Source organism: Chiloscyllium plagiosum, unplaced genomic scaffold (genome assembly GCF_037043375.1).
Source record: "Chiloscyllium plagiosum isolate Xiang-an unplaced genomic scaffold, Cpla_swu_hap1 HiC_scaffold_4, whole genome shotgun sequence".
Lineage (NCBI taxonomy): Eukaryota > Metazoa > Chordata > Chondrichthyes > Orectolobiformes > Hemiscylliidae > Chiloscyllium > Chiloscyllium plagiosum.
The window spans coordinates 147883162-147906072 of record NW_028270142.1 but is presented as its reverse complement, the minus strand read 5'-3'; the positions used below and the strand labels follow the sequence as shown (position 1 = coordinate 147906072).

The 22911-nt window shown below is 46.3% G+C and overlaps 1 protein-coding gene across 2 annotated transcripts in view; it reads right to left on the bottom strand.

Annotated features, from left to right (window-relative positions):
- The window catches only part of atg9b (autophagy related 9B), a 119708-nt gene that overhangs the window by 66610 nt on the left and 30187 nt on the right, over positions 1-22911 (bottom strand). For both annotated transcript variants that reach the window (XM_087986771.1, XM_087986772.1), the window contains exons 7-12: positions 21972-22720; positions 21192-21345; positions 20879-21058; positions 17137-17382; positions 12606-12838; positions 9573-9666 (exon numbers count right to left, since the gene is read on the bottom strand). In XM_087986771.1, the coding sequence (XP_087842897.1) occupies positions 9573-9666; positions 12606-12838; positions 17137-17382; positions 20879-21058; positions 21192-21345; positions 21972-22720 (1656 nt within the window). The remainder of the gene's footprint in view (positions 1-9572; positions 9667-12605; positions 12839-17136; positions 17383-20878; positions 21059-21191; positions 21346-21971; positions 22721-22911) is intronic.

The following is a 22911-nucleotide window of genomic DNA, read 5'->3' as shown; positions in this document are numbered from 1 at the left end:
CGGGACTGCAACTACCGCATTATAGCGTGGGAATGCAACTACCGCATTATAGCGTGGGAATGCAACTACCGCATTATAGCGTGGGAATGCAACTACCGCATTATAGCGAGGGACTGAAACTACTGTGTTATAGCGCGGGAATGCAACTACCACGTTATAGTGCGGGATTGCAACTACTGTGTTATAGCGCGGGAATCTAACTACCGCATTATAGCGCGGGAATGCAACAACCGCTTTGCATCGCGGGAATGCAACGACCGCGTTACATCGCGGTACTGCAACTATCGCGTTATAGCGTGGGAATGCAACTACCGCGTTATAGCGTGGGACTGCAACAGTCGCGTTATAGCGAGGGACTGAAACTACTGTGTTATAGCGCGGGACTGAAACTACCGTGTTATAGCGCGGGACTGCAACAATCGTGTTATAGCGCAGGAATGCAACTACCGCGTTATAGCGCGGGATTGCAACTACTGCGTTATAGTGTGGGACTGCAACTACCGTGTTATAGCGCAGGAATGCAACTACCGCGTTATAGCGCGGGAATGCAACTACCGCGTTATAGCACGGGACTGCAACTACCGCGTTATAGCACGGGACTGCAACTACCGTGTGATAGCGTGGGTCTGTAACTACCGTGTTATGGCATGGGACTGCAACTACCGTGTTATACCACGGGAATGCAACTACCGCGTTATAGCGCGGGAATGCAACTACCGCGTTATAGCGCGGGAATGCAACAACCGCTTTGCATCGCGGGACTGCAACGACCGCGTTATAGCGTGGGATTGCAACTACCGTGTTATAGCGTGGGAATGCAACTACCGCGTTATAGCATGGGACTGCAACAATCGCGTTATAGCGAGGGACTGAAACTACCGTGTTATAGCGCGGGAATGCAACTACCGCGTTACATCGCGGGACTGCAACTATCGCGTTATAGCGTGGGAATGCAACTACTGCGTTATAGCGTGGGACTGCAACAATCGCGTTATAGCACGGGAATGCAACTACCGCGTTATAGCACGGGAATGCAACTACCGCGTTATAGCGAGGGACTGAAACTACTGTGTTATAGCGCGGGAATGCAACTACCGCGTTATAGCACGGGACTGCAACTACCCCGTTATAGCGAGGGAATGCAACTACCCCGTTATAGCGAGGGACTGAAACTACTGTGTTATAGCGCGGGAATGCAACTACCGCGTTATAGCGCGGGACTGCAACAATCATGTTATAGCACGGGAATGCAACTACCGCGTTATAGCATGGGACTGCAACAATCGCGTTATAGCGAGGGACTGAAACTACTGTGTTATAGCGCAGGAATGCAACTACCGCGTTATAGCATGGGACTGCAACTACCCCGTTATAGCGAGGGAATGCAACTACTGCGTTATAGCACGGGACTGCAACTACTGTGTTATAGCATGGGAACGCAATTACTGTGTTATAGCGCGGGACTGAAACTACCGTGTTATAGCACAGGACTGCAAAAACCGTATTACAGCGCGGGAATGCAACTACCGCGTTATAGCGCAGGAATGCAACAACAGTGTTATAGCACCGGAATGCAACACCCGTGTTATAGTACGGGAATGCAACTACAGCGTTATAGCGCGGGACTGCAACTTACGCGTTATAGCGTGGGACTGCAACAATCGCGTTATAGCGAGGGACTGAAACTACTGTGTTATAGCGCGGGAATGCAACTACCGCGTGATAGCGCGGGACTGCAACTACAGTGTGATAGCGAGGGACTGTAACTACTGTGTATAGCGCGGGAATGCAACTACCGCGTTATAGCGCGGGACTGCAACTACCGCGTTATAGCATGGGAATGCAACAACCACGTTATAGCGCGGGACTGCAACTACGGCGTTATAGTGAGGGACTGCAACTACCGTGTTATAGCGGGGGAATGCAACAACTGCGTTATAGCGCGGGAATGCAACTACCGCGTTATTGCGTGGGACTGAAACTACCGCGTTATAGCGTGGGAATGCAACAACCACGTTATAGCGCGGCACTGCAACTACCGCGTTATAGTGAGGGACTGCAACTACCGCATTATAGCGTGGGAATGCAACAACCACGTTATTGCGTGTGACTGCAACTACCGCGTTACAGCACGGGAATGCAACAACCGCTTTATAGCGCAGGACTGCAACTACTGTGTTATCGCGCGGGACTGCAACTACTGTGTTATAGCATGGGATGGCAACTACTGTGTTATAGTGTGGGAATGCAACAACCGCGTTATAGCGCGGGACTGCAACTACTGTGTTATCGCGCGGGACTGCAACTACTGTGTTATAGCATGGGACGGCAACTACTGTGTTATAGTGTGGGAATGCAACAACCGCGTTATAGCGCGGGACTGCAACTACCATGTTATAGCACGGGACTGCAACTACCGCGTTATAGAGAGGGAATGCAACTACTGCGTTATAGAACAGGACTGCAACTACTGTGTTATAGCACGGGAACGCAATTACTGTGTTATAGCACGGGACTGAAACTACCGTGTTATAGCACGGGACTGCAAAAACCGCATTATAGCGCGGGAATGCAACTACCGCGTTATAGCGCAGGAATGCAACAACCGTGTTATAGTACGGGAATGCAACAACCGTGTTATAGCACGGGAATGCAACTACCGCGTTATAGCGCAGGAATGCAACAACCGTGTTATAGTACGGGAATGAAACAACCGCGTTATAGTACGGGAATGCAACTACCGTGTTATAGCACGGGACTGCAACTACCGTGTTATAGCACGGGACTGCAACTACCCCGTTATAGCATGGGATTGCAACTACCGCGTTATAGCGCCGGATTGCAACTACCTCGTTATAGCGCGGGAATGCAACTACCGTGTTATAGTGCGGGATTGCAACTACCGCTTTATAGCGCGGGAATGCAACTACCGCATTACATCGCGGGACTGCAACTATCGCGTTATAGCGTGGGACTGCAACAATCGCGTTATAGCGATGGGACTGAAACTACTGTGTTATAGCGCGGGAATGCAACTACCGCGTGATAGCGCGGGACTGCAACTACAGCGTGATAGCGAGGGACTGTAACTACTGTGTATAGCGCGGGAATGCAACTACCGCGTTATAGCATGAGAATGCAACAACCACGTTATAGTGCGGGACTGCAACTACCGCGTTATAGTGAGGGACTGCAACTACCGCGTTATAGCGGGGGAATGCAACAACTGCGTTATAGCGCGGGAATGCAACTACCGCGTTATTGCGTGGGACTGAAACTACCGCGTTATAGCGTGGGAATGCAACAACCACGTTATAGCGTGGCACTGCAACTACCGCGTTATAGTGAGGGACTGCAACTACCGCATTATAGCGTGGGAATGCAACAACTGCGTTATAACGCGGGAATGCAACTACCGCGTTATTGCGTGGGACTGCAACTACCGCGTTATAGCGCGGGAATGCAACTACCACGCTATAGCGCGGGATTGCAACTACCACGTTATAGCACGGGAATGCAACTACTGCGTTATAGTGTGTGACTGCAACTACCGCGTTACAGCACGGGAATGCAACGTCCGCTTTACAGTGCAGGTCTGCAACTACTGTGTTATCGCGTGGGACTGAAACTACTGTGTTATAGCGTGGGAATGCAACAACCACGTTATTGCGTGTGACTGCAACTACCGCGTTACAGCACGGGAATGCAACAACTGCTTTATAGCGCAGGACTGCAACTACTGTGTTATCGCGCGGGACTGCAACTACTGTGTTATAGCATGGGACGGCAACTACTGTGTTATAGTGTGGGAATGCAACAACCGCGTTATAGCGCGGGACTGCAACTACCATGTTATAGCACGGGACTGCAACTACCGCGTTATAGAGAGGGAATGCAACTACTGCGTTATAGAACAGGACTGCAACTACTGTGTTATAGCACGGGAACGCAATTACTGTGTTATAGCACGGGACTGAAACTACCCTGTTATAGTACGGGAATGCAACAACCGTGTTATAGCACGGGAATGCAACTACCGCGTTATAGCGCAGGAATGCAACAACCGTGTTATAGTACGGGAATGAAACAACCGCGTTATAGTACGGGAATGCAACTACCGCGTTATAGCACGGGACTGCAACTACCGCGTTATAGCACGGGACTGCAACTACCGCGTTATAGCACGGGACTGCAACTACCGCGTTATAGCGCGGGATTGCAACTACCTCGTTATAGCGCGGGAATGCAACTACCGTGTTATAGTGCGGGATTGCAACTACCGCTTTATAGCGCGGGAATGCAACTACCGCGTTATAGCGCGGGAATGCAACTACCGTGTTATAGCGCGGGACTGCAACCACCGCGTGATAGCGCGGGACTGCAACCACCGCGTGATAACATGGGACTGCAACTACCATGTTATAGCGTGGGACTGCAACTACCGCGTTATAGTGTGGGACTGCAATTAATGCTTGATAGCGTGGGACTGTAACTACCGTGTTATAGCACAGGACTGCAATAACCGCGTTATAGCGCGGGAATGCAACAACCGCATTATAGCGCGGGAATGCAACAACCGCATTATAGCACGGGAATGCAACTACCGCGTTATAGCACGGGATTGCAACCACCGCGTTATAGCGTGGGATTGCAACCACCGCGTTATAGTGTGGAACTGCAACTAATGCGTGATAGCGTGGGACTGTAACAACCGTGTTATAGCACGGGACTGCAACTACCGTGTTATACCACGGGAATGCAACTACCGCATTATAGCGCGGGAATGCAACAACCGCTTTGCATCGCGGGACTGCAACGACCGCGTTATAGCGTGGGATTGCAACTACCGTGTTATAGCGTGGGAATGCAACAATCGCGTTATAGCGAGGGACTGAAACTACTGTGTTATAGCGCGGGAATGCAACTACCGCGTTACATCGAGGGACTGCAACAATCGCATTATAGCGAGGGACTGAAACTACTGTGTTATAGCGCGGGAATGCAACTACCGCGTTATAGCGCGGGACTGCAACAATCGTGTTATAGCGCGGGAATGCAACTACCGCGTTATAGCGCGGGATTGCAACTACTGTGTTATAGTGCGGGAATGCAACTACCGCATTACATCGCGGGACTGCAACTACCGTGTGATAGCGTGGGACTGTAACTACCGTGTTATAGCATGGGACTGCAACTACCGTGTTATACCACGGGAATGCAACAACCGCGTTATAGCGCGGGAATGCAACAACCGCTTTGCATCGCGGGACTGCAACTACCGCGTTATAGCGTGGGATTGCAACTACCGCGTTATAGCGTGGGAATGCAACTACCGCATTATAGCGTGGGACTGCAACAATCGCGTTATAGCGAGGGACTGAAACTACTGTGTTATAGCGCGGGAATGCAACTACCGCGTTACATCGCGGGACTGCAACTATCGTGTTATAGCGCGGGAATGCAACTACCGCGTTATAGCGCGGGAATGCAACAATCGTGTTATAGCGCGGGAATGCAACTACCACGTTATAGCGCGGGACTGCAACTACCGCGTTACATCGTGGGGCCGCACTACCGCGTTACAGCGCGGGACTGCAACTAACGCGTTACAGTGCGGGACTGCAACTACCGCGTTATAGCGCGGGACTGCAACTACCGCGTTATAGCGCGGGACTGCAACTACCGCGTTATAGCGCGGGACTGCAACTACCGCGTTATAGCGCGGGACTGCAACTACCGCGTTATAGCGCGGGACTGCAACCCCCATGTTATAACGCGGAAATGCAACTACCGTGTTATAGCTTGGGAATGCAACCCCCGGGTTATAGCGCGGGACTGTAACTACTGCATTATAGCGCGGGAATGCAACTACCGCGTTACAGCGCGGGAATGCAACTACTGTGTTATAGCGTGGGACTGCAACTACCGCGTTATAGCGCGCGCGAATGCAATCACCGTGTTATAGCGTGGGACTGCAACTACCGCGTTACAGCACGGGAATGCAACTACTGTGTTATAGTGTGGGACTGCAACTACCGCGTTATAGCGCGGGAATGCAACCGTGTTATAGCGTGGGACTGCAACTACTGCGTTATAGCGCGGGAATGCAACCACCATGTTATAGAGTGTGAATGCAACTACCGCGTTACAGCGCGGGAATGCAACTTCTGCGTTATAGCACGGAAATGTAACTACCGCGTTATAGTGCGGGACTGCAACTACCGCGTTATAGCACTGGACTGCAACTACTGCGTTATAGCGTGGGAATGCAACTACTGTGTTATAGCGTGGGACTGCAACAACCGCGTTATAGCGCGGGAATGCAACCACCGTGTTATAGCGTGGGACTGCAACTACCGCGTTACAGCGCGGGAATGCAACCACCGTGTTATAGCGTGGGACTGCAACTACCGCGTTACAGCGCGGGAATGCAACTTCTGCGTTATAGCACGGAAATGTAACTACCGCGTTATAGTGCGGGAGTGCAACTACCGTGTTATAGCACTGGACTGCAACTACTGCGTTATAGCGTGGGAATGCAACTACTGCGTTATAGCGTGGGAATGCAACTACTGCATTATAGCGTGGGACTGCAACGACCGCGTTATAGCGTGGGACTGCAACGACCGTGTTATAGCGCGGGACTGCAACTACCGCATTATAGTGCGGGACTGCAACTACCGCGTTATAGCACGGGAATGCAACTACTGCGTTATAGCGCAGGACTGCAACTACCGGTGTTATTGCGTGGGAATGCAACAACTGCGTTACATCGCGGGACTGCAACGACCGCGTTATAGCGTGGGACTGCAACTACCGTGTTATAGCGTGGGACTGCAACTATCGCGTTATAGCACGGGAATGCAACTACTGCGTTATAGCGCAGGACTGCAACTACCGTGTTATTGCGTGGGAATGCAACTACCGTGTTATAGCGCAGGAAAGCAACTACTGTGTTATAGCGTGGGAATGCAACTAGCGCGTTATAGTGTGGGACTGCAACAACCGCGTTATAGCGCGGGAATGCAACTACCGCGTTATAGCAAAACAGACTGTATCTGATATTTATGGCCTGTACCTAAATGGCTCCCCACAATCTACTCTTTCAAATCCCTTCACATCTCTGTTGGGCCATTCCTATGTCTTCCCTTTTCTGGAGAAAAGAGTTAATCATTCCTAATCAGTGGGGGTCAGTTAGCTCAATTGGCTGAATGGTTGGTTTATGAAGGAGTGTGATGCCGACTGCATTGGTTCAATCCCCACACCAGCTGAGGTTACAATGAAGGACTATCCTTCTCAATCTCTCCCCTCCACCACCAGTTGTCTCTCTCATGAGAGAGCGGCTCTACAGTCTGGTAAGACTATGGCAACAGAAAAAAATCCTCGTCTGTAATAGCGCTCAGCTTTGTTAACTTCCTTCTATGTCTTTATTGCAACCATACCCTTCCTCTATGTCGTTTTGATCTAGCAACCAAGACTGTACACAATATTCCAAATGCGACTTTAATACAGTTCTATACAGCAGCAACGTGACTTGCTAATTGTTATACTCTGACTGATGAAGCACAATGCCACATGCCTCTCTGACCACATTATCGACTTGCACTGACATTTTTAGGGAATTGTGGACCTGTAGGTCTGGTTCCCTCTGTATGTTAATGCTTCTATGGGTTTTGCTATTTTCTGTATACTTCCCGCCTGTATTTGACCATCCAAAATACATCACTTAGAGTCATAGAGATGTACAGCATGGAAACAGACCCTTCGGTCCAACCCGTCCATGCCGACCTGATATCCCAACCCAATCTAGTCCCACTTGCCAGCACCCGGCCCATATTGCTCCAAACCCTTCCTATTCATATACCCATCCAAATGCCCTTTAAAATGTTGCAATTGTACCAGCCTCCACCACTTCCTGTGGCAGCTCATTCCATACACGTACTACCCTCTGCGTGAAAAAGTTGCCCCTTAGGTCTCTTTTATATCTTTCCCCTCTCACCCTAAACCTATGCCCTCTAGTTCTGGACTCCCCGATCCCAGGGAAAAGACTTTATCTATTTATCCTATCCATGCCCCTCATAATTTTGTAAATCTCTATAAGGTCACCTCTCAGCCTCTGACGCTCCAGGGAAAACAGCCCCAGCCTGTTCAGCCTCTCCTTATAGCTCAACTAGAGTTAAATTCAATATACCATTTCTCCAGCCAATTTAAACCCTTCTAGCAATCCTCTTCATTATCCACACCTCTCCTGATCTGTGTCGTGCACAAACCTACGAATCAGATCACCTTCATTTGCTTTCAAATCATTCATATATTATTAATTAATGCGGAACACCACTGGTCACAGAACTCCAGTCAGAAAAACACCATCCCACTGCTCCTCCCTGTCATCTGTGATTAAGCCAGTTCTGTATTCATCTTGGCGAAAGTGAGGACTGCAGATGCTGGAGATAAGAGGCCAAGAGTGTGGTGCTGGAAAGGCACAGCCTGTCAGGCAGCATCAGAGGAGCGTGAAAATCAACGTTTCGGGCAAAAGTCCTTCATCAGGAATGAGGGTGGGAGCCTCGGGGGGGGGGGGGGGGGGGGGGTAGAGAGATAAATGGCAGGGGGGGTGGGGGTGGGGAGAAGGTAGCTGAGAGTGCAATAGGTGGATGGAGGTGGGGGTAATGGTGATAGGTCAGAGAGGAGGGTGGAGTGTATGGGTGGGAAGGAAGATTGGCAGATAGGACAGGTCATGAGGGCGGTGCTGAGCTGGAAGGTTGGAACTTGCATGAGGTCAGGGGAAGGGAAAATGAGGAAACTGGTGAAGTCCACATTGATGACAGGGGGTTGGAGGGTCCCAAGGCAGAAGATGAGGCCTTCTTCCTTCAGGCGTCAGGTGGTAAGGGAGTGGCTGTGGAGGAGGCCCAGGACCTGCATGTTCTCGGCAGAGTGGGAGGAGGAGTTGAAGTGTTCGGCCCCGGGGCGATGGGGTTGATTGGTGTGGATATCCCGGAGATGTTCTCTGAAGCGCTCCGTGAGTATCCATCATACCAGCTCACCACAGATCCTATGTGATGTCACCTTCTGTAACAGCCTGCCATGAGGCCTTGTCAAAGGCCTTGCTAAATTCCATGTCAACAACATCCACTGTCCTGCTCTCATCAACTTTTGTCACTTCTGCTTTGTTTATTTTTTAAAAAGACAGAAGTTATATCATGGGTTTTGACACAAACAATTTCAAGGCTGGGGACAGAACTGCATCTCATCTTCTGATACAAAACTATTCCCCAAACAAACAATATAACCAGCATTTCAAACACTGGCTCAGCACAGGACACACAAAGTTTGTGATTCAAAGGCTCACCAAGTGCTGGACAGGTAGAAGAGCCTTACTTTGTAAATAATCTTGTGCTGTCCCTGTCCTGGGAATGTTTTATGGGACAGTGTGGAGAAAGCTTTACTTGCAGTTTAAAAGAGTAGAGGGGTTTTACTCTGTATGTCCTGGGAATTTTTAATGGGGACAATGTAAGGGGAGGGGACTTTACTCTCTATCTAACCCGGTGTTAAATCTTAAATAATTATGTTCTTACCTCGTGCATATAAATAGCATGAAGACTCATTTCTGTTGAAGCGAAGTTGGCAAGAAGCAGAGATCTACCAGACCCTGCACTTGCTGATGTATTGCTGGAGCAAAGACAGAACACAGCGATTAGACATGTTTGGATGCACTAAACATGAACTAACAGCTAAACACAGTAAAAGAGTAAAGTATTCAGCCCTCCATGCCTGCTCCAACCTACAATATGGTTATTGCTGACCCTCCATTTCAAAGTCATATTCTTGTTTTCTAGCCATAAACCCTAATTGGTTGCACCATAATCTCCAAGGTCAGTTATAACCAGCTGTTATCCCTTACTGTCTTATAAAAGAAGTGTCATCTAAAATATTAATTTGTAATATTATTTTAATGTTGATCTCTCTCTGCAGCTGTAACATTGAATCCTGCTTTCTGTTCTGTTACCCTGATGCACTTGATCTGCCTGTGGAGCACATTATTCACTGGAACATGATACACGTGACAGTAATAAATCAAATCAAATTCGGAGAATTTGGAAACTGCCACCAGTCTCCAGATAAAGTTCATTTAGCCAGCCATACCTGACTCGGCAAGAAATGCCAATGCCAACAGCTTCAATGTAAAGTGACTTCTTCAGCTACAGACCAACATTTGGGATAATCGGCAAATAATTATTTTGCCCTGAACTTAACACTTACTTGGCCAAAGTACCTTCACAGTAACACTCTGTGAAGTTTTGTGATTTTTGGGAAACTGTGTGATATTTTTCCAAGAAGTTTTTTTAATTCTTTCATGGGAAGTGTGTCTCAGAGGCAGGGCTAGTATTTGTTGGCCATCCCTAATTGTTCCTTGAATAGAGTGGCTTGCCAGGCTACTTCCAAGGGCAGATCAGAGTCAGTCACATTGCTGTGGGTCTGGGTCACATGTAGGCCAGACCAGGTAAGGATGCTGGGTTCCCTTCCTGAAAGGATATCAACGAACCAGATGGGTATTTATGACGATATTGATTATAGTCACATGGTTACCAACACTGAGACTAATTTTATTCATAAAATTTCACTTCCACCAGTTGTCAAAGTGCGATTTGAACCAATGGTCCCCAAGTATCAGCCTCAGTCTCTGCAAGATGCGTTCAGTGACATTATCACTTTGCCACTGTCTACTTGGGCAGCTACGAATTCTGTATTTAAATAAACTTTACATTTTTGCCCAAACGAGTTTTGTTTGCAATAAGCGTATTCTTTATGTTATGTAAGAAACCTGGTTGGCTCATTCCTGATTCTGAGCAATATGTCATCTCACATTTAGCAATATTTACACCCATTTGAAATTCAAACTTTGTTCTGACAATGGAACAGTGTTATGCCCATCCTGAATGGATCAGAACTGTCTATACTTATTTTGAGGAACCCCGAACTAGGGAATGTGATTATAGAATAAAGAAGCACCGATTTAAAACTGAGGGGCAAAGGGATTTCTTCTCTTAGAGGGTAGTGAGGTTCTGGAATTCCTATTTAAATAGGAGATGGATAGATGTTTGAAGTGTCAGGGAGTTGACGGCTATGCTGAGCTGGCATGAGAGAGGAGTTGGGGCCTAGGGCAGATGAGGTATGGTCCTGTTGAATGGTGCAGGAGGCTGGAGGGACAGAATGGCCTACTCAAGCTCCTATTTCACATGCTCTTATGTTGTTATAACTAGTTTCAGTGCAAGGCCCAGGAATATTTTATGGTTCAATGTTTTTGACCCAGCACAGTGAAGGAAAGATGATGATGTCCCAAGGTCACATTTAACAGAGTTTGGCATCAATGTGTGCAAACAAAACTAGAATCAAATAGGACAATCTTTTGCTATCCTGAAAATCCCTCCGTGAGAGCAGTGCAGTTTCACCTACAACCAAAGGGCCTCTGTGGTTTAAGAGGCAGTTCACCACCACCTTCCCAAGGCCAACTAGGAATAGGCAATAAACACTGGCCCAGCCAATGATGCCCACATCCCAGGAACATACAATTTTAGACTTCAAGCCTGTTCACCTGGTTGCCAACAGCAGAGAAACTGATTAGTCGTAAAAACTATCAGATTCTTGTCAAACGCTCTGAATCTTTCTACCTTTTGTTAAGGTCAGAGGTTTAAAGGAATAATGCAGAAAGACATAGGGTATTTCCCACACAATGCTGTGATAGTGTATGTGCCCCTATCACTTGCTGTACTGTCAGCTATAAGGTTGTTTTGCTGCTCAGTTTAATCTGCATTTCCCATGTAACACAACTTAGAGATTTTATTGTAGTTAATTTGCCTTTACTGTCGTCCACAAGGGACCAGAAGCATCCCTCACCATGGTAGAGAGACAAATGGTTATACTGTATAGTTTGAGGAGGGATCACTCCACATCAGGCACACAGTAAAAGCAAGGGAGCAGGTCACCATGAGCTGCAGATTGGACCCACTCCATTTGTGTAATTCTGCTGTACTCTCACTTGGCTGTTGAGCCAAGTGAGCTGACTGATCCCCACAGGTGTTAGAACACTTACTGCATTTCAGTTTGTTTCAGAGATGTCACACCTCCACAGTATTCTGTTTTCATAAGATGTAGGAGCAGGAGTAGGCCATTCAGTCCATCAGGTCTGCTCCACCATTCAATTAAATCATGGCTAAACTCCACTTTCCTCTCTTGATTCCCTTACTGATTTAAAAGTCTCTCTACCTTAGCTTTGAATATATTTAATCATTCAGCTCCAACAGCCCTCTGTGGTATAACATTCTACAGATTCACTCCCCTCTGAGAGAAGTAATTCCTTCTCATCTCTGCCCTAAATATGTGACCCCGTATTCTGAGACTATGCCCTCTGGTCTTAGACTCTCCCACAAGGGGAAACAGCAATTCTGTGTCTACCCTGTCTTAGCCCACTAAAAGTTTTTTATGTTTCATTAAGGTTGCCACTCGGTGTTCTAAACAGCAATGAGTACAGATTCAATCCACTTCATCCCTTCTCATCTGACAGTCTTTCTCTACCTGGTTCCATATTATCAAGGGCCTTGGTTTCTTACCTCTCTTCCATAATTGTCCTGTCACTGCGATACAGTGAACTCTCAGCACCGTTCTCCATGAGGAGAGTGTGGGATCTTGTCCGAGTTGGATGGTGAGATGAGGACAGCGAAGCCAGGACGCTAGCAGCAGCTGAGGCAGTACTACAGGATTGCCCAAAACATCCATCTCTGCCAGTCAGCAGTGAGCCAGGTAGTGCTGAGCGTGTGAGCAAACTTACAATGAGATTCTCAGGCTGCAAGAAAACCAAAACATGTATGAGCTACAGAAAGAAGCAACCTGCGGGTTTGTAATGCCTTTCCCATTCCTGGGACATCTAAAGCAGTTGACAGCTGATTAAAGAATGCTGTAATCACTAGATCTCTTCTCAGCCTTCACTGTTCCAGTTTTAAGAGCAGGTAAATTTGACAGCCTATGCACAACAAAAGAACCTGCAAAAAATGAGATAAATGACTATTTAATTGGTTTTTGGACCTGGTTGAGGAATAAAAATTGGCCAGAATACTAGGGAACACACTTTCCACGGGATTATTATATCTCATACGTTAATCTCATGGAAGTGGTGGTCAGTTAGAAGGCGCTATCTGAGGATCTTTGGTGAATTTCTGCAGAGCATCTTATAGATAAGTCCACACTGTCCTACTGAGCATCGGTGGGGAAGGGAGTGGATGATTGTGATTGTGGTGCCAATCTAGTGGGCTGCTTTGACCTGGATGGTGTTAAGCTTCTGGAGTGTCATTGGAGCTGCACACATCCAGACAAGTGGGGAGCATTCCATCACACTCCTGACTTGTACCTTTTAGATAATGGACAGGCTTTTGGGAGACAAGAGGTGAATTACTTGCCATAGAATTCCCAGACTTTGAACAGTTTCCAGTCTATGGTATCCCCAGAATGATATTGGAGGATTTAGCAATGTTAATGGCATTGAATGACAAGAGAGGATTGTTAGTTTCTCTAGTGTTGTACATAGTCATTGCTTAGCACATGTGGGGTGCGAAGGTTACTTGCCACTTGTCAGCGCAAACCTGAATATTGTCCAGGTCCTATTGCATTTGAACATGGAAAAGTGGAATGGGAACAGGAGTCAGTCCTTCAATATTTAGTATGACCATGGTTAATCATCCAACTGGGCTGCCTATCCCTGCTTTGTCTCCATACCCTTTGACTCCTTTAGCCCTAAGGGCTATAGGTAACTCCTTCTTGAAAACATACAATGTTTTGGCCTCAACCACTTTCAGTGGCAGAGAATTCCACAGGCTCACCGCTCTGGGTAAAGACGTTTCTCCTCAACTCAGTCCTAAATAGCCTAGGCCATCTCCTTAGACTGTGACCTTGGTTCTGGACCCCCTGGTGTTTGGGAATATCTTTCTTGTATTTACTCTTGTCTGGTCCAGCTGGAATTTTGTGGGAGATTTCCTGCCTCTCATTCTTCGAAACTCCAGCAAACATAAACTGCATTGGTTAAGATAATATTCATACATCAGTTCTGTCATCTCAAGAATCAGTCTTTGTTGCACTCTCTCTGTAATCAGAACATCCTTCCTCAGAGGAGACAAAAACTGCACACAATACTGCAGGTGTGGTCACACCAAGGCCCTGTACAACTGCAGCAAGATATCCTTGCCCCTGTACTTGAATCCTCTCACTCTGAAGGCTAACATACATTTACCTTCACCACCTGATGCACCTGCACACTTACTTTTAGCGACTAATGTACAAGGACACCCAGGTCTCACTGCACCTCCCCCTTTCCCAATTTATCACCGTTCAGATAATAATCTGAATTCTTGTTTTTTTGTTACCATGGTGATAACTTTGCATTTATTCACATTATATTGCATCTGCCATGCATTTACCTACTCACTCAACTTGTTGAAATCCCACTGAAGCATCTCTGCATCCTCCTTACAGCTCATCCTCCCAACCCAGCTTTGTGCCAGCTGCAAACTTGGAGATATTATATGTGGTTCCATCACTTAAATCAATGAAAGAATTATTACACATAACTGAGGTCCTAGCACTGATCCCTTCTTAGTGGGCGGCACGGTGGCACAGTGGTTAGCACTGCTGCCTCACAGCGCCAGAGACCCGGGTTCGATTCCCGACTCAGGCGACTGACTGTGTGGAGTTTGCACGTTCTCCCCGTGTCTGCGTGGGTTTCCTCCGGGTGCTCTGGTTTCCTCCCACAGTCCAAAGATGTGCAGGTCAGGTGAATTGGCCATGCTAAATTGCCCGTAGTGTTAGGTAAAGGGGTAAATGTAGGGGTTATGGGTGGGTTGCGCTTTGGCGGGTCGGTGTGGACTTGTTGGGCCGAAGGGCCTGTTTCCTCACTGTAAGTAATCTAATCTAATCTAATCTACCCCAGGAGTCATTGTCACTCGGAAAAAGACCCATTTGTTTTTACTCTTTGTTTCCTGTCCACGACCCAGTTCTCTATGTCATGATACTATCCCCAATCGCATGTGCTTAATTTTACACACTAATCTCTTATGTGGGACCTTGTTGAAAGCCTTCTGAAAATCCAAGTAAACCACATCAAGTCGGTTTCCCTTATCAACGCTACCAGTTATGTCCTCAAAGAATCCCAGGAGATATATCAAGCATGACCTCCCTTTTGTAAATCCATACTAACTTTGTCTGAACCTGTCACTGTTTTCAAGTCAGGCAGCATCCAGGGAGCAGGAGAATCGACGTTTCGGGCATAAGCCCTTCTTCAGGAATCCTGTGGTCAGATATTGCTGCATAAACTCTAGTCTTTCTCTGTGAATGACATAGAAACATTCCTGAAGAATGTCATTCACAGAGAAAGACTAGAGTTTATGCAGCAATATCTGACCACAGGATTCCTGAAGAAGGGCTTATGCCCGAAACGTCGATTCTCCTGCTCCTTGGATGCTGCCTGACCTGCTGCACTTTTCCAGCAACACATTTTCAGCTCTGATCTCCAGCATCTGCAGTCCTCACACTCTCCACTGTTTTTTAAGTGCTTTCATTATGGGCTCTAGTATTTTACCATTACTGACATCAGACTGACTGGTCTACAATTCCCAATTTTCTCTCTCCCTCCCTTTTTAAATTGAGGTTGCATTAGTTACCTTCCAATTCATAGAATTGTTCCAGAGTCTACAGCATCTTGGATGGCTACCACCAATGATTTCTACAGTCAATTCCTTAAGTACCCTGGGCTATAAATTATCAGGCCCTGGGAATTTGTCTTAAATCCTTTCAATTTCCCCAATACTATTTCCCTACTAAGAGATTTCCTTCAGTTCTTCCATCTCACTAGACCCAGTATTCCCCAACATTTTTGGGGGTGTTATTTGCGTCCTCCTTTGTAAAGACAGAATTTAAGTATGTATTTAATTGATCCGTCATCTCTTTGTTCCTCATTATAACTTCCCATTTGTGACTGTAAGGGACATACAAACACCATCCAGGACAAAACTGCCCACTTGACTGGCACCACATCCACAAACATCCATTCCCTTCACCACCGACCCTCAGTAGCAGCAGTGTGTGCTATCTACAAGATGCACTGCAGAAATTTACCAACGATCATTAGACAATACCTTCCAAATCCAGCACCACTTCCATCTGGAAGGACAAGAACATCACTCCTGCAAGTTCCCCACCAAGGCACTCACCATTTTGACTTAAAAAGTTATCAACATTGTCCCAGTGTTGCTGGGTCAGAATCCTGGAATTCCTTCCCGAAGGGCATTGTGGGTCTGGCTGCAGCTGTTCCAGAAGGCAGCTCACCACCACCTTCTCATTGACAACTAGGGATGGACCATTTAGCGATGTCCATGTCCCATAAGACAATTTTAAAAAATGGAGGGAAAGTTATTGATGAAGCAGTTGAAGATACGCAGCCTTTTTGTTGAACCTTTATAAAGCTCCGGTTAGACCATAATTAGAGCATTGTATCTAATTCTGGTTCTCACATTTCAGACAATGCAGAGAAGATTTACCTAAATGCTTCAGGGGATGAGGGATTTCAGCTACAAGGTTCAGTTGGATATTCTGGGGTTGATCTCGTTGCAAATGAGATTGGGGAGAGATTTGAATGAGGCCAGTGATGATAACAGGTTTAGATGTTATGAGGAAATGCCATTCCAATTTGCTGATAATATGAGAATGAGGGGATAGGCATTAAAGGCCTTGGGAAAGAAATGCAGGTATAGCAGGAACAATGCTTATATACAGTAAGTGGTAATGATCAAACATATTGCCTGCGAGAATGGAGGAATTGGAAACAATTTATAATTCTCAAGAAGACTGTATGGGGACCTGAGGGAAATAAACTTGCAAGGCTATGGGGGTCAGGCAGAAGCATGGGACTGACTGACATGGGGGTGTCCTATGAAGTGCTGGCATGGATTCAAGATGCTGAACAGTATCCTTCTGTGCTTTAATAATCACTTTATAATTCCATGCAGGTTTACAGGGGTCAGATTTCTTTCCACACTCTTCATCTGACCCAGTAATCCTTCCTTGATATTTGGATTATCTTAAAGTATTTGCACTTACAATATTTGTCGACTCGTTGGAGAGCAGGGAGTTGCAGACTGGTGTGTCAGACAGGAGATGCTGGGCGGGTGGACCAGTGGCTGCATCATGCTGTACCTTCTCCTTCAGATGACTAATGAAGACCGAGCTGTCCTGGGGAGGGTGCCATTGCGGATTGGTGATGGTGAAGTGCATGAGAGAGAGTTCAGTCTTCCCATTCTCTGCCTGTTGGTACACCGAGGCTTCCGTCTGGCCTTCTGAGAGCCACTGCAAAAAATAAACATCACCACAACTGGATACACTCAGCCTCAACAAAAAAAATCATTCAAATCCAAGGATCTACAGTTCTCGATGGAGTTCAGGACAGGCAATCAGCACTGGCTTCACCAATAATATCCATATTCCCATAAACAAATAAACAGAAAAGTTCACACCCAACATTGGACCATTCTGATGAGATTATCTCCTTGCTGGTCCTGCCCTCTGGGAAGCAGAGAATATGGAAATATTGAAGTCCAGAGAGTATGTCTTTAAAGGAACCTATGCAACTGTCTCTTGTTCATGCAAATAGCAGCAGTTTCCTTAAAACTGCTGTAAAATGTGTGATTTATCCACACTTAAAATCATGTATTTTTGGATTTATACTAGTGGGCATTCTGTGGATGTGAAGAGATTTAATGATTAAATTTTAAGTATTGCTGTTGCCATGGTGATCTCTTTTGAAAACAGCATGAGAGATGGTTCTTGGAGCCGAATGCGGTTTTGTTTGCATTGACGGAGTTTTATGGATGAACAGAGTGAACAGTTATGCAGTAGGCTTGTTGTAAGAACCTGGAATGCTTTTTGGTTGAGGGGAAAAACACCCACAGTTTGGAAAGCCTTTTTGGTTTTCAGTTTTGCAGAGTCTTGGCTGAAGTTGGATTGTCAGAGAAATGCTCCTGAAGAAAGGGAATTGTTTAGCAGGGTTGAGAAATAGGTTACCTCAAGGTAAGGAGTTTAGTTTGAAAGTTCCAGACCAGAGTGTTTCGTTAAATTGCTGAAGGGGTTATTTGAAGCTGGGAAAGTCAAAGTTCAATTGCATGAAGACTCAAAGTTAAAAATCACACAATATCAGGCTATAGTCCAACAGGTTTATTTGAAACTACAAGCTTTCGGAGCACTGCTCCTTCATCAGGTGACTCAGTGGGCAGGATCATTGGACATAGAATTTATAATAAAAGATCAAAGTATCGTACAACTGATACAAATAGGAATTTTAAAAATGTTACATCAACTAACCTTCCTACTTTGGAAATACAACCAGTTTGACTCAAGGTTGGAATACAGCCTAGACGCTAACCTCACACCTTTAATGTATTGTCTCACCTGAGATGTCATGCTTTTTTTTAAACACTGACAAAACCTTAAGTTGTCTCAGGACCATGACTTGAAAGAAGTTCTGGGATTTACATATTAATCAATCGAAACCTGCATCCCCATTCTCAGTGATTAAAGACTTAATAGCAATCTAGGTTTGTTCAATACATTGCATCAGTGTATGACACTTTGACCTTTTACTATAAAGTCTGCGTCCGATGATCCTGCCCCACTAACTACCTGACAAAGGGTGCAGCGCTCCAAAAGCTTGTACTTCCAAATAAACTTGTTGGATTATAGCCTGGTGTTGTGTGGTTTTTAATGTTGTTTACCTCAGTCCAACACTGGCACCTCCACTTCATGAAGACTCAAGGAAGAGGTTATCAAATTCAAATGATGGGAAATTGTTAAACTCTTTTGATGCGAGGGGGCAGGAAATTCTCTTTGGTATTTGAGTACTTTAAATGTCAGGGTCAATAAGGTTGTAGTTTGATCTGCGTTTTGAAATCTTTCAATTGTGTATAAATAGCTTGGTTTATTCGTTTTAGATTTTTATTTCTTATGTTCATGGAGTTCAATGTAGCTAAGTGAGGTGATTCACTTTGGTAAGAGTAACAAAAAGATGGGGTACTGGGCTAATGGTCGGATACTTGGTAGTGTGGATGAGCAGAGGGATCTTGGTGTCCATGTACACAGATCTTTGAAAGTTGCCACCCAGGTAAATAGTGCGGTGAAGAAGGCATATGGCGTACTGGCTTTTATTTGTAGAGGAATTGAGTTCCGGAGTCCTGAGATCATGTTGCAGTTGTATAAGACTCTGGTGCGACCGCACCTGGAGTATTGTGTGCAGTTTTGGTCGCCATTCTATAGGAAGGATGTGGAGGCACTGGAACGGGTGCAGAGGAGGTTTACCAGGATGTTGCCTGGTATGGTAGGAAGATCGTATGAGGAAAGACTGAGGCACTTGGGGTTGTTTTCATTGGAGAAAAGAAGGTTTAGGGGGGACTTGATAGAGGTGTACAAGATGATTAGGGGTTTAGATAGGGTTGACTGTGAGAACCTTTTTCCATGTATGGAGTCAGCTATTACGAGGGGGCATAGCTTTAAATTAAGGGGTGGTAGGTATAGGACAGATGTTAGGGGTAGGTTCTTTACTCAGCGAGTCGTGAGTTCGTGGAATGCCCTGGCAGTAGCAGTGGTGGACTCTCCCTCTTTATGGGCATTTAAGCGGGCATTGGATAGGCATATGGAGGATAGTGGGCTAGTGTAGGTTAGGTGGGCTTGGATTGGCGCAACATCGAGGGCCAAAGGGCCTATACTGCGCTGTATTCTTCTATGTTCTATGTGTGATAAACTTTTATTTTAATTGTTAAAGATTGCGTCTCGTGCTTCAGGGAAAGACCATCTTGATAAAACCAAAATAAAAACCTGATCTATTGAAGTCAGGTTTTAGTCTGGAATCTGACAAGTCCAGCAATGAGATCAGCTGGTTTCATAAAATTATACAGTACAGTACAGCACTGACAAAACCTACTCCAAATCTATGATAGTCCTGCTTTCCTGCAATTAGTCCATAGCCTTGAATGTCATGACATTTCAAATGCGAACCCAAGTATTTTTTAAAAGATTGTGAGATATCTTGCTTCAGCTCCCCTCCTATTCTCTGCACTCCAGATTCCCTCTAGGTGAAAAAAACTTTCTGAAATTCCATCTAAACCTCCTGCCATTTACCTTACAATTATACTCCCTTGTATTAATCTTTCAACTGAAGGGAACAGCTGCTTTCAACCCACTCTGTCCATGCCCCATAACCTTTTATACACCTCTATCAGCTATCCTCAGTCTTCTCTGCTCTTAAGAAAATAACACAAGCTTATCCAGTCTCTCTTCATTGCTAAAATGTTCCACTCCAGGAAATATCCTGCTGAATCTCTTATGTGCAATCTCATCCTCCCTATAGTGTGGAGACCAGAACTGAATACTGTGGCCTCACCAGAGTTTTGTACAGCTCCAGCATAATCTCCCTCTTCTTATCATCTATGTCTGATAAGGCAAGGGTCCCATATGTCTTCTTAACCACCCTATTAACATTAACCTGTCCTGCTGCCTTCAGGGATCTGTGGACAAGCATCCCAAGATCCCTCTGTTCCTGGGAGCTTCCTAGTGTCCTGTCATTCAGTGACTACTCCATTGTCTTGTTACGCCTTCTAAAATGCATCACTTCACACTTTCCAGGGTTGAACTTAATCTGCCACAACTGACCAATCTGTTATTATCTTCCTGGAAGCTAAAACCTTCTTACTGACTGTTAACCACCTAGCCAATGTGAATGTGAGTGAAGGACACCACTACCCGCACTATTAGCCAGCTGGCTGTAACTGTATTGCCAACTGTAGCTCACGCATACCATTGGGTTCCCATGTTTCCGGACATCCATCTGTGCAAAGGAGCAGATGTCACCCACTCCCACCACCTCCACTGAGAAGTTCCGGAAAAAGTCAATGATCTCTAGGGATTTCGGACGCAAGGAGAAGATCAGGACAAATGGAGTGATGATGGGACTGAGCAATTCCTCCAGAATAAACACCTGGAAAATACCAAATGGATCATGGGTCAGTCAGACTCACCCAAACGCCCCTCAGCAAGAGTCAGTGCAACGTTATACCAGACTCACTTCTACACTCTCCCAAACACTATGATGCATTCTGACATTAACATACCGCTTTGTACTGGAAGAGCTGAGCCATCTCATCTCTTGTCTCTGATTTATTGGCATTTCCTTTCCAGTGGTCAGGCATGTAGTGGATGTGGGCCAGTACACACTGCAGGAGCTGCTCCGGGCACCACACCATGTACTCATCAGGAATGAAAGACCTGGCGACAAATACGTCAGCATTCAACACTATTCCATAAACTGTCTCAAACAGCAACATAGTCAGAGTCAGCATTTCTCCATAAATAGTCAACACTGAAAGATGAGAGCTGCACATTATAACTGTGATACCACAAGTCTACACTGAGCTGTCCCTGTCCTGGAAATGTTTTATGGGAACAGTGAAAAGGCACCTTTACTTTGATTTTTCAAGAGCAGAGCACCTTTACTTGCATTATATATATAAAAAAAAGAGTAGAGGATTCTTTCCTCTGTATCTAACTCTATGCTGGCCCTGTTCTAGGCATGGTTGATGGAAACTGTATCGACAGACGCTTTATCTTTTAGTTTCAAAGAGTACAGGAAGCTTTACTCTGTATTTAACCCTGTGATGGGAACAGTATACTGTTTTTTTTCCATTTGAAAGAGCAGAGGGAGCTTTACCTTCAATTTAAAATGGTAGAGAGGGGTCTACTTTCAGCTTAAAATGGTTATTATGAAATGTCAGCCTACAGTTTCGAGTCCCAATCTCTCTTAGTGTCCCCTTTGTGCTGAGATACAGTGACTTATTCCAAGCTGGATTTTTATGCCTGTCTGGGGTCTGTCAGTCACCTTCCCCTGACCTCACCTGCATACTGTCACCACGATGCCAAGCACAGTGATGGCAGTCAGGATGTGCTGTACTGTGAGCACATCCTCATCATAGACAGTGAGGGCGATGAGGACTGCTAGGATGGAGCCTGAGAAGAAGGCCAGGTTCTGTGCGAAGACGGTGAGCAGTGGCGAGGTGAAAGAATTCATGTACTTGGTGGCAGGCTTGTAGCCTCGGCTGAGTCGGGCCTGCAGCTCATGGTCCAACTCGTTGAAGTGCCGGAGGTACAGACGCCCAAAGAGGGACCAACGGCGGGCCCCCAGGCTGCCTGGCTCTCTCTTGATCACCTCCGTGTAACTGAAGAAAGCATAGAGGATCTGCCACACCAGGATGAAGGGGCAGAGCAGGAGGTTGGCAATGCCAATCAACAGTACTGTGCGACTGAGCTGCTGTGCCAGTTCCAACCGGCTCCCAGAACGCTTATACTTGGGGTGAAGGTTCCACTTATTCTGGAAGAGAGATCCAGGGCCCCAAAAGAAGATCATCTCAAAATTGTACTTGAGGCCTTGGGAGAAGAAGATAGTGTCGCCCATCAGTGGAAGGCTGAGGCGGACGGGTAGCAGCGACTTGTTCACCATGGCCACCATGTAGTTCTTGAAGCGGAGGATACGATGGTAGATGTCGAGCTCAGTCAGCTCCTTCTTGTGGATGCACATTTGCTGTTCCCGCTGCAGCAGGATCAGACGGGCTTGCACCTCCTGCCAGCTGTAGTTACACAATTCAACCTGGAGAAGGCAGCAAAAGACTGTTAACACCTGACATGATGTGGAGGAGCCAGTGTTGGACTAGGGTGGACAAAGTTTGAACAAAAAGTCATAACACCAGGTTATTGTCCAACAGATTTATTTGGAAGCACCTAGCTTTCAGAGCGCTGCTCCTTCCAACTCCCTGATGAAAGAGCAGAGCTGCGAAAGCT